General features: G+C 36.0%; 2 protein-coding genes across 4 annotated transcripts in view; one reads left to right on the plus strand and one right to left on the minus strand.

The window, feature by feature from the left end:
• Positions 1-2,226, minus strand: part of LOC114253723 — a 36,552-nt gene extending 34,326 nt beyond the window's left edge. The window contains exon 1 of the mRNA XM_036285299.1: positions 2,103-2,226. Within this exon, the coding sequence (XP_036141192.1) occupies positions 2,103-2,132 (30 nt within the window). The 5' untranslated portion in view covers positions 2,133-2,226. The remainder of the gene's footprint in view (positions 1-2,102) is intronic.
• Positions 1-13,074, plus strand: part of LOC118644049 (cytochrome P450 18a1-like) — a 44,370-nt gene that overhangs the window by 27,434 nt on the left and 3,862 nt on the right. For 2 of the 3 annotated variants that reach the window (XM_036285296.1, XM_028189047.2), the window contains exons 2-3: positions 10,682-11,969; positions 12,479-12,597. In XM_036285296.1, the coding sequence (XP_036141189.1) occupies positions 11,606-11,969; positions 12,479-12,597 (483 nt within the window). In that variant the 5' untranslated portion in view covers positions 10,682-11,605. Of the gene's footprint in view, positions 1-3,498; positions 4,106-10,681; positions 11,970-12,478; positions 12,598-13,074 lie in introns of all 3 variants that reach the window. The other variant, XM_036285295.1, reaches the window with a different exon arrangement.

The raw sequence follows: 13,074 nt of genomic DNA on the forward strand, positions 1-13,074 counted from the left end.
AAGAACAACTTTGTGCAACTTTTTTTTCTTTATATATTTATACTTTTTTAAACAACTATTCTTTAAAATGTTATTTATCATAAGAGTTCGCTATTTCGCGAACTATAATCGCTAATTAATTACTACTTTAATTTGAATCAATATTTGATATTATAATACTATATAACTTAATTTTATTCACACTTTTTGTTTCCACAAAGTTCTTTTCTATTCTTTGAAATTCTCTGAAAAGATATATTCTTCTTAGAAAATGAAATAAGACATCTAGTATTGTATATAACATATATATCGGGATTGTATATTGTATATAACATAAATCGATAAATCATACGCGATAAATGGGCGTGTCGTGTGTAGGTCGATTTAAATCGACAATGTCAACTGTTTAAAGATACGGTACGATTACTGTATGTACTGTAGCGAATACCGGTATATTTACCGGGTTCCACTCTGACACACATATGCGTTTCGGTGCCAAAGAGGATGCAGCCTGCAACTTTGCGTGGGATACAGAAGTGGATTAAAATGATGTAAAGTAGTTACCTTCTTCACTAGACAAAGTTTCAGAAATAAATTTCAAATTGTAATAAAAAACAAAGAAATTATAATTTCACAAAAATATGTGACATCGAATTAATGATTTTGGAAACAGATTATAAATACCATTGTTACAAAATTTAAAAAATCATTTATTAAATCATAAACTTTATTAATTCGTAAATTTTTAAAATTCTCTAATATATATTTTCTATTAAGATTAATTATTTGTGAATTACAATATAAATATCAATATAAAGTATAAATATGTGCACTATAAATTGGTGGCATATAATATATTAAATCTATAAAATACGTTAGAACCTTGTTGGTATAACGAGACGTACATGATATACGATACGCTTTTTAATGCGCTTATTGAGTACTGGAATTGAACGACAGAATAATTAAAATAAGTATATATATATACTTTTTTGACAGGAGATATGACAAAATTACATTATAAACGTGATGTTGAAAATATCAAATCGGCTCTATAAATTCATCTGTTGAATTGCATCACGTTTCAATACTAATCGAGTTCCTCAGCACAAACGTAACTATAAACAGGAGCCATTAGTACGCGAGAACTAGAGTTCCTGCGAGTGAGAGGTAGTAAATCTTTGGGCTCTAGATTAGTCTAGATTAAATACCTTCTAATTACACTTAACATACAAGTCCAGCGCTATTTTTTACAATAATAAATCTTTTTCTTTCTTTTTGAGCTAATCCATTGTCATAAGCTTAGTAACGGATATACGTTAAATATATAAATAACATATATATATGTTATTTAAAAAAAGCAAATGAAAATAGACTTTATTTGCAACAATGGCAGGATATGTCGCATCATAAATGCACATATATTTCTTTGACAAATAATGTTTATATAATGCTACTTTATTCTCAGAAGATTTACAAGTTAAAAGATATTATAGTTAATAATTAGCCTGTATCTTTACTTTTTAAATTCAAACTAAATCAAGACGGTAATTCTTTATAGTAAAAAAAAACTTGTTGAGTTATTTTGATCTAATTATACATTATCGCGCCGTAGCGAACAAATCGCGCCAGTCTCACCTCAAGTTTCTCTAGTATCGAGATTATCGGCATACGTACCGCTAAGCTATCGCGGAAGCGGGGCGCAGATACAGTGCTACGGCGTTTTTCCAGAAACAGCGCGAGAAGGGGGTTCAGGAAAAAGACACCGTCCACCTCTTGGTAATTGTTCGCGTACGCGGCGCGGTTCTCTCCAATTAGAAGCTCGCGTGATCCAGCAACAGTACGCGAGCGAGATATCGGTTAGCGATAAATGAGCGGTGCGATAAATGAGCAATAGTCTGGTATGCCCTCGTGAGAGTCGCGACTCGTGTATACGCGAATGCATATACACGTAGGTATATGTGTGCATTTGTGTATAGCGTATCGGCAATAGAGCTCGATCGATCGGCCGTATAAAACGCAAATGCGACACACGTGAGCGGTGTGCCCACTTACTTTACTTGAAACCGGGGCTGCAATTTCTGATTGTTTACATGCGAGGGCATTGCCCGGATGCCGCTTACCTTACACACATTCCAGATATGTCCCACCATCACCTCCCTCTCCTGCCACGGCCGCACCACCTTCTACTGCAGCACGCCGTGGGTCGCGCTAGTAAATGCCCGCTCTAGTTGTTGCCTCTCCTTTTGCCAGGCGCTCTATCAAGGGGGGCCGGTCACACCGACGCCGACGCCGCCGACGCCGCGCGCCGACACCGATGTCGCGTATGGAAGACATCGGGAAATGTCACCAGCTGAATTTTTATCTATATGAGAAATCGATCGGAGATAGTTTTTCAACTTATATTATTATACTAGCTATGCCCTGCCACACGTTGCTGTGGCTCGCTATTCTTATGTTACGTTTTTTTCAAATTTTCTTTGCTTTCGTTGTTTAACTTTCAAGAGCCTTGCTTTACTGTTGCTCTTTTTATTTTATTTTTGAATAAACATTTATCTATCTTTAATAAATCTAATATTCATTTATTCACGTACTTCTAACTTACTTTATTTATTTATTGCCTTTGGCACTGTATTCAATTAATTTGTTTCTATTTATTGTTTTGTATTTTTATTATAATGTAGTATAAATCTTATTTTATTAAAACTTTGAAATAATTTTTAATTAAAAAAACCGAATTTTTTTTAAATACCCATTTTTTTTAATTAAGCATTTTGAATTAGAGTGTATGTATTTAATTTATTATTGATTAATTTTATGAATCAATATTTTGTTATTTTTTTCTAAAAGCTGCCAAAACAAGTTCCTTTTTTTCAATAAAATAACAGCCATCTTCATTTTTCTTATTACCTTAATTTAAACACAATAGAAACATTCTTCGCCTCTCTCGGTCTCTCCCGATCTCTCCCCGTCTCTCCCCGTCTCTCCCGGTCTCTCCCCGTCTCTCCCCATCTTTCCCGGTCTTTCCCGATTTCTCCCCGTCTCTCCCGGTCTCTCCCCATAAGCAGTCTATCTCGATATGTCTATGATTTACCCCTAGTGCGACCTCCCTCTGTCTTTCCTATAATATAATTGTGTCGTAATTATAAATCTAATTTTACAAATTATTAATTCTAAGTTTAAGTTATGTAACATGTAGCAATTCTTAAAAAAATTAATGTTAGAAATAAATGCTTGCATAATTGCTGTATAATCATTTTAGCAATTATTGTTGAATATATTTCGAAAAATAATTTTGTAATTAATTGTACAAGTTACTGCAAAACAAAAGGAAAACATTGCAGTATAAAATTATACAATTATTATTCTATGAAAATTCTTAAATGAAAATTTTACAAAAAAATTTGAAGTAGCATGCTTGAAACATACATACTATTTCAGTATCACAATTTATCACTTGTAAATATATATAATTTGAGAAATAAATTTACAAATTATAATCATAAAATTCCTTTGTAGCAGAAGATATGGTTTCTGCTGCCAAGTGTGACAATATCGAAAGTTCTCTATCTGGGCAAGAAATAATGTAAATATACGAAATGTTTCAAAACAAGTTTCAACAATCGTCGGGAATATTTGAATGTTTCCCCCTTGGTTTTGGGTTCCCCCAAAACGGATAGCACTTCGATCTCTGTATATAAAGCGACGTTCAACGGGAAGTAGCGTAGAGATAGTTCGGAGAGATCGAGAGATATACATAGAAATTCCGTGATCGTGATCGTGAAATTCGGACTCATATTAGCTGCAGCGTCGATTTCGTGATTCGGACTTATTGTTAGCCGCAGTGCTGATCTCGGATTTAATGACCACGGTGTTTTGTCTCACAGCATATCACTGATCGTCTTGATATTTCGAACTCTGATTAAATTGTTAAATTAAAATGTCCGCGAAATTCATGTGCATAACATTTACAAATCATAAAATTAAAGACAATATCGTTTTTTATCAAATATCGGAATTAACGCCATCCACGACATTTAAATCAGAATCACCACCGGTAGAGAATGAAGGCCAACGAAATCTTGAATATGCTTTCCGATGGAAAGAAAATACCATCGACATTCAGGTATGTATTACTTACCCTTATTCTTATCTAACAGATTTACCATTTATCTGCATCGCTTATCGAACGAAGCGATACCTATTTTATAAGATCGGCGAAAAGAAAAATGTAGTTTTCTTTTACAATGCCAATAGCACTATAATTGATTGATTGTTTCGTCTTATCTCTTGCGTTAATTGTGCCATTTAATCGATATTACGCGAACGTATCCAAGGTTATTCATTCATATCGTTATCCAAGTACTCGAGATTACAAGATCGATATCAATTAGTTATATCAATCGGTCGGTCAACGACCTGCGTGCATCGTAAAACGCAACGTCATAAGGCGTACGTGACCAGAAAGCATTGTCGGCTACGTGTATCTCGGTGAATTCTATTGGTACATAGAGTACCGGTTAGGCCAACGAATTCGTTAAGGAAGAAGAATGTTGGATGCACGCTTATTGGTATGTGCGAGAAATTATGGACCTGCCTTGCGCAGCGCTCGCAATAGTGATGGCACGCGTTAGAATGCCATTGTTACGACCAACGCGGCTATGTAAATATCCTCGTTGAGGAATTGGCATTTATTAACGCCGCAGAGGATTAACCTACTCGCTTCGTATTGCCCTCTTTTTTTTTTCTTCTCCACACACAATAAAGCCGCGCGAGACAATTGCGGTAACGACGACGTAACAAGTCTCACTTTGAATTTGTGCCGCGGCCAAATTACACGTATAATAATTGCTACGGACTCTTGATCCCTGGCGTGATTAACTACGGCGTGTCGAACCACGTGCGCAATTCACAAACGTAATTTCCATTAATTGTTGCAATTTGAATACCCAACTGCGGAGGGTAACGGCCGGGACTGAAGCTTCCACGAGAGCGACGATACCGCGATCTACTTCAAATCTAAAATACGTTTACAATTACGTAGTGAAATTTCGCATATTTATTTTTGATTGAAGCGAGAATCGGGCAATAGTGAGCACCGGTCTCCTTTGCGCGCCTGAAATCCCGCTGGCAGAGCCGAGTCTCGATTAGCGAACATTTCGGGCGACGCGGTTCGTCGCCGTCGCTTCCGTGCGACGAGAAATCCGAGGAAAAACCAGGTGCGCTCAACTCTCCCCGATTTCCATCACGCGAAATCCCCGATCGCATACCGTACGCCCAGCCGGCAGCGTCTTCGATTTAGCATGCCGCGAATCATGCCTGCGACGTGATCGCGACCGTGATTCCCGGCGCGCGCCCCGTGCTCGTCCGCCCACGGACGGGAAGGGAGCAGCCGACACGTCCTCCACACGGACGGTCGTTCACCCTCGCCACTGGATCACAGACGGAGCGTAGACCGCGTTTCTCCATCCACTCCTTTCCTCATCTTCCTCGTCGCCGTCCGCGGTCTTTTCCCGCCTCTTCTTCGTTCCTCTTCTTCGTTTATCGAAACGAATCCCGAGTCATTTCCGTCTGCTCTCTCGCCTCTCCTTTTTCGCGCATTACGAATGCGACACCGCGCTTAGGTGTTTCTAAAAGCATTTTCGAGCACGCTCCAGCGAGTGTATCTTGCGTTCATTGAGGCAAAATAAAAGAGTGGGGCCCGAAAGAGGGATGGAGAGGGGGCATGATAATTTTCTCCGGAGAAGTCTGTTTCGCGGTCATTCACCTTTTGCAAACGATCATATAAGGGATACAGATGTGGTGCGCTGTCTCTTTGTCTCTTTATTATTTTTTTTTCTTTCTCTCTATTTTGTTGCCGACGAAGAGAGATTGGATTACATCCGTCCCTACATTTTTGTCCCTATCCCTTTTCGCTTTATTTTCTCATAATTATGTTAAGATCCAATCAAATAAATAACATTTAATTTCTTTTGTTGATTTTTTTATTGTGACTTTTTGTTTTTTACAGAATCTTAGTTTAAGGCCTAAAGAATATTGAAAATAACGAACATTTTAAGTTGAAATTTGTTTAAAACTGTCAAAACTATAAAGCATAAAATATTTAGATACGCAGGTATTTTTTGAAGCACAATAAGGTGTTTGACCTTTCTGCTGGACGGTCAACGTACCTTGAATAGATTGTATTCTGAAAAAATAGTTAACGAATGGTCAAAAAGGGACTAAATAAGTATTTCCTGACTAAAATAGATGCGTCTATGAAAGAAAGCCCTCAAGAGAAAGTGCACACATTGATAAAGACAAAAAAAGAAAATTTATCAGAAATATATTCGGAAAACGGAAACCACATTTTGCAAGTACATGGATTGAAAAATTGTCATTAACAATGAATGAATAACGAAGAAATTATAGTGAACAAGTCATGATTATCGAATTGTTATTTTGCCTGTCTTTACGGCACAATTTCTCAATTCATGATTTGTACAAGACAAATATATTTCAGTATATTTAGTGTTCATAAATTAAGAATTAAATTAGCAATACAGTATAAGTGTAATGTTGAATATGAGGAAGGTATATTATATGGTCTAATTGATTAATTGTAAGTATTTGTGATGTCTTTATATATAAATTGTGTGTATCTTTAAACATTTCAACATAGTCTTTTTGCAGCTAGTTGACATGATTTCTAAAAAAAACTTAATCGAATGATTTGAAATTTTAATTGTATATCAAGAAAATATCACTTTATCGTTTGATGAGATTTTAATTGCAAAAATCGTATAATTTTAAGAAATTGATTATTCTGATCTGACAAATTATTTTTTTATTTATTGTTTTTTTGCTTCTTTGTTAAACGATAGCTATACATTATATAAAATAAATCGCCGTTTGAATTTGAATCCAATGATCTGAAGGGTAGATATTATGTTAATTGCGATCGAGAAACTCTACGCAGTATCATAGTTGAAGAGAGAGACAACATATTTTTAATAAAATAATTTCAAAAAATTGTAATGACTTGAATATATAGTATAACAAAAACACGAAGTTTAGAATTAATTTACCGTATAATTTTGTTAATAAAAACTTGGTTTTTTAAATTATATAAAAAGAAAAAAATTGTTCTCTTTTAAAATAAGAAATATCGTAGTTTTTTGTGAATCATTCTTTTCTTAAAGAAAGTATAGCCGACAGTTATATGATGTAAGTAGAAAAAGGAATGAATAGGACAAACCATCCATAAAAATTGACAAAATTAAAAAATTGTAATCTTATATGTATCGATAAGTCACCCCATTTTAAAATAGAAACACAATAGGCCCAAAACTGTCGTTCTGTTAAGAGAGAAGAAAATTAAATTGTCTTACTTTTTTTAAAAACGGGTTTTTCCAGAAAAATAAGTCAATGCGATATCGAGCAATAATGAATTAGCATATATCGGCCTCGCGATTGATCGAAGGTAGTCGCACTGATTTAATCTTCGTACTCTGCACCCCACACCGAACGATTGCGCGAGACGACGTGAGCTCGTCCATGTATTTTGAATGATATATTCTGAAGATCGTGAAGGTTATCTGGATGCGCACGTGGAGTCCTTCATCGACGCGACGAAGTCACGAGGATAATCGAGACGCGCGTGGCTCGTATCGATATTCCTCTTTCATTGACCTGCGCTGAATCAAGCAAATGACGAAGAGAGAATCGTTACGTTCTCCATGTTCTGGATCAATGACCGAAGAAGTACAATCTCCGACTCTCACGAATACGCATTTCGAGTGCATCGGCGTACACGCATGACGTTGCGCTATAAGAGAAACTTATCAAAGTGCGAAAAATTGAGATAGTCGCGTCTGAGTCGCAATTATTATCACGTTGGATAAATCCAATGAGTTATATCGCACTTAATTACACAATTAATCGGTAAAACGGAAAGTTTTAAGAGAACCATGATCGGGCAGGTTTTAATTTTTTGATCTCGAGTCTCGAGAAATAATTTATGTGAATAAGATAAAAAAAATTGCCAGAACGCGTCGCAAATATTTAATTTCATTAAATTCGTTGATATATATACATTATAATTTTAGATATGTGAAATCTTCGAACTTTTTCAGAGATTTTATTACAAAGAGATGTTTTTTAGAGGGAAGAACAATTTTAAATAGCTGTAATACATTAAATGGCGAATTTTTACGTGTTTTTACGAAAAGAAAAGGGTATGATCATTTCGTCGCATATTGAAATATAAGTTCAACTCTACCGTTTTTGTAAGACTGTCGCTGACATCGCTTTACCGCAAAGTGCTAATTCCGTGGAAATTTCACGTTTGTAGACAACTACTCGAGTTTTGGCGAGTCTAAGCGACTTATCACCCGTTGGAGACGGGCAGAGTCGTAAACTGAAACGAACAAGTTACATTCGTTCAAACGCGTAAAGAAAACGATTCCGTCTGCTATTGCATAAAGTGATCTGACTAAATGGAATATCATAAATCAATTTTAGTTAGACAATCGGATTCCTAAAACTGTTTTTCTGTGTCCACGTGTCTTATTACTATGCAACACGTGAAGAACATATGAACACGCTTTGGCTATTTATATATATATATAATGTATATATATAACTGATATTGATACTAACCATTTTATATGATTCCAAGAGCCGATAATATAATTATTTTTATTAGAAATATCACTCTTTGTGCAAATTGTACGCCGACCATATGTGTAAATGCGGCTTCCCTTATTTAGATAAGATCCCAACATGAACTGATTTAAAAATAAACACACGTCCAAATACGTTTAAAAGATTTTATTATATGTGAGCATAAAAATTTATCTCAACTTGTCACAACGCGAATATACATTTTTACTAAATTATTTAAAAGATCGATACTTTATTTATTATTTATTAAAGTTTATTTGTTAAGTTAAATAGAAATTTATATTGAATTTTATTGATTGTAAGTATATTTATCCGCCGCATGTAATCATGGTAATATTACACTGGAATGTAACGCTTGCAACGCTAGTACACGTGTCTATTCTAGTATGTTAATCATTTAATTCTCAGTAGATTTTATGCATGATCTACTTATGATTATTATGATTATTCATGAATAATCTTTATGATTGATTTAATTAGACTTTGAACTTTAAATGTCTGTGAACGCAAAACGAGCGCGACTATCAGCGGCAGGTATGAAACAGGTCGATAACCTGAGATGCGGGTTTATCGTGGCATAAAATTAAATCGAAGTACTGTCGAGAAAAGTTCATTGTTGAAAATCATCGATCGCCTCGATGACTTTGTTAGCGTTCTTTGCATGTTTAGGATGTTACGCTTCTCTTTGGAATGATACGCGGAAATACGATTGAATTATGTAAAGAATGTAAACGTCAAGAACATGAAAAACCGTTGTAATAGTTATATTATTAAGTAATTAATTAGAGTGATTTATCAAAATTTTCTACAAGTATCATGATGATTCCATTCTTTTGTCTTTTGTCATATTTATTATGACGATCAATGTGTAATTTTGCTCGTCAATTAATTACTGCACACAAAATATTAAATGTATTGGCATGTTAATAATTTTATAATATTTTCTTAGCGATATGCGAATTATTGGCCGGATAAGAGAATTCGATCTCCCCGTCTCAAACTTACCGTTTGCGTAATTACGGGCCTCATTAAGTGTACGAATGTTGGGCGCGCGGGATGAATGCGTTCAAGATTGAGATGAATTAGGCTTACACGTAACGATCGTCGCGAATTATGACCGTCCGAAATCCCGACGGGCGACACGTCTGACCAAATGACCCCGGAGATTTGATAAGAGGAGGCAACGTCGGTGCAAAGTCATCGATCGGCACAATTTGCGAATTATGATGCAAGCGGCCGATTATGAGACTGCCAGTTATTTCTTCGCGCGGCACGTAGGCATTCATTGCGAAGTGTAATCTGCGCAAGCTGGCCAGTCAAAATATATTCGCGTCAGCGTATCCATACGCGGAGTAATATTTTCAATCGGGATAAATTGCTTGTAACGACACTTGTTTCTTATTTACCATCTATGTTGAATATGCGCGTTTTATCAAGCCGATTCTTCACTTTTTAATTACTTCGCTTCCTATTTGGTGCTTTAAGTAGTATATATTAAGGTAACATTTATTAATAAATTTAATATGCATCTAATATATTCATCTATTATAATAATTAATATTTTACGACACAATTAATAACATGTTGTAATATATGTAACACTGTTTCTTTTTTTTAACTTTTACCTTTAATAATAAGATAAACAATTTATTTATTACTTAAATTATAATAAATATAGAAAAATTGTTTTTATTGTTGTTCCAAAAATTGTGTAGAGATTTTTTTATAAATTAAAAACAATTGTTATATAATTGAAATAAGATTACCATTATTATGTGATTGAGAAAGAAGGTTTATGTAATGCATGTGTCGAATGATAAATCTGATCATTTTTAAATGAAAAAACATTTTCTCAGCATTTTTAAAACATTTTGTTTAGCGTAAACATCGCTGCAATAATTTTATATTTTTAATCAAATAAGAGACGGACAACACATAATTCAAAAGCTGAGATCTATCTATAAATTCATTAATGCAAAAAAATGCACCGTATAATGAATACATTTTAAAGAATAAAAAAAAATATTTATATTTACAGGGCTCCACATCTACAGTATACTCATCATATCTTTCGAACGAAGTAACGCATCAACGACGAGACGCAGCGCGTATCTGACAGCAGCGCAATTATACCACGTTTGTAAAACGCCGGCATTACCCCCACTGAGAAATCTTCAGAGAAGCTAATGTCTCAGGGCGCCCAATCAATTAGGAGTAGTCAACCAGGGCGAAAACTTCTCAAAGGTTCATGGGTCCGCCCAACTACCACCACCTTCTATATGAACATAAGCAGTGGTCTTGTCCCCACCTCGCTTTGCCCCACCGAGAAACGTGCCCCCCTCCCCTCTCCTTCTCTCTCTCTCTCTTTTTGTCTTTCTCTCAGTTTCGTTCGGCCACCTCTCCAGTCAAGGGACTACTGTCAGGGGGATCTGATGAGCAACTATATAAGACAGGAAGGACGAGAAGGTGTATGCTAGTACATATTCAATCCTTCCGTGGCTCGCACAGTTCACGACGTGGCGAGCGGCGACAAATTCGGCTGCGGTGACTGACGTTTCCTCTCTCTACATTTTCTCCTTTGCTTCTTGCAAACTACGTTTCCACATTTTTCACCCCTTTCTTTGCCTTCCTGAATCGTGAATACAACTATTGAATAGAACCTTCTTTTCCCGCCCAGTTTTTTTAAATTCTTTTAAACTTTGCGGCGGGACATCATTTACTTATCTCGTAAGAGCAGCATCAGTAGATATAAAAACGTAGAGTCAAACGGACGTAGTAGCACTCCAGCAAACGAAACTGTGTCTTTTTCGTATCGAGAGGCTAAGAGAGAGAGAGAGAGAGAGAAAGAAAAACATACAGCTGAAGATTTCGTGCAATATACATGCAACAGTGATAACTACACAAAGACATTCGAAGACTTTAATATCACGGATCCTTGATTAATCGGCGATCCGTGATCAAGATGTTCGAATTTCTGGGAGGAGTATGGGGGAGAACGGACACAACCAATTATGATGTCTTCCGCACCTTTCTGATATTCATCAGTGTTCTTCTGGTGGTGAAATGGTTGAGATGTAACTGCACCTTACCATTACCACCCGGTCCATGGGGATGGCCGATCGTAGGGTACTTACCCTACATCAAGGGCGCCGTGCACTTGCAGTATACAAAATTGGCTAAGAAATATGGTCCCATATTCAGTGTCAAGTTTGGCTCGCACCTGATCGTCGTTCTTAGCGATCATGAAATCATACGCGAGGCATTCAGACTTATGGACTACGCTGGCAGACCGCACACAGACTTCATGAAAATTATCGATGGCTACGGTAAGTGTCAAGAAATTCCAATAATATATGTTTTATCTCGCGATTTTACCACGCTCTTGTATCACGGGCAGAGCGGGTTAAAGTACTTCGCGCGGGTTAAAGTACTCGCTCGTCTTTTGCACGATTTTACGGTTCATCGATTTTCTTGATAGTTCTTTGCTCTCGCTCGTGCCGTACATTGGAATTGTTCTCAATGTCCATTGAAACCGAAACATTTTCGTCTGGTACGTTTGCTAAGTGAAACTAGCGGATATGATCGGGGAAACTTCACAGGTGATTTCTCTTCCGCGATCGTTTTATTTATCATACATTTTCCGAATCGTCGCGTTCCAATCGGTTATGACTGTAGGTTTTCACGATTGCTTCTCGGTCAATGCTAATTTGTACTTTGAAGTGTTGTAATCAATTCGTTGTCAGACCGATACCGTAAAAACGAAACAAGTCCGCGGATATCACGCCGTATATACAAATGTTTCCCCGATTGAACATCGTATTCGTTATTGTTACAGGCATCGTCAATTCGGAGGGTACCTTCTGGAATGATCACAGGACGTTCCTCCTACGAATTTTTAGGGGACTTAACAAAGACACCGATGGCGGAATAAAAGCTATGGAGAAAACAGTCATGGTGAGTGTTGAATTTGGATAATAAGCATGTGTAATCTGTTGATTTATCTCATATAACGGGTATTACATAATTTTTTTAAATTAAATTATAATACGTATTTAACCCTCCCTGATCACATGGGGTATACAGCACTCCAAGTAATTTTCAATTCTAATTTACGCGCTCTAAAACATTCAAACTAAACTTTTATTAGACTATTATTATATTTACTTATTCGCATTATTTTAATTATTTGGACATATCTTTAAACCTTTTAATAATGTATTAATATCAGTCAAAAGTTTAAACATTTAAAATAATTATAATAAAACCCCAAAAATGTCAGTGGAGGGGTGACACACTTTATGTGATCGACTTGTAACAAAACCAAAGTGTGACTAGGGAGGGTTAAGTATGTCTCTCTTTATATGACTCTTTACATTAACCAGTAAAGGACGGGAGTTTTTTTTTAATAAAAATTTGTAAAACTTTAGTTAC

Source organism: Monomorium pharaonis, chromosome 4 (assembly GCF_013373865.1).
Source record: "Monomorium pharaonis isolate MP-MQ-018 chromosome 4, ASM1337386v2, whole genome shotgun sequence".
Taxonomy (NCBI): domain Eukaryota; kingdom Metazoa; phylum Arthropoda; class Insecta; order Hymenoptera; family Formicidae; genus Monomorium; species Monomorium pharaonis.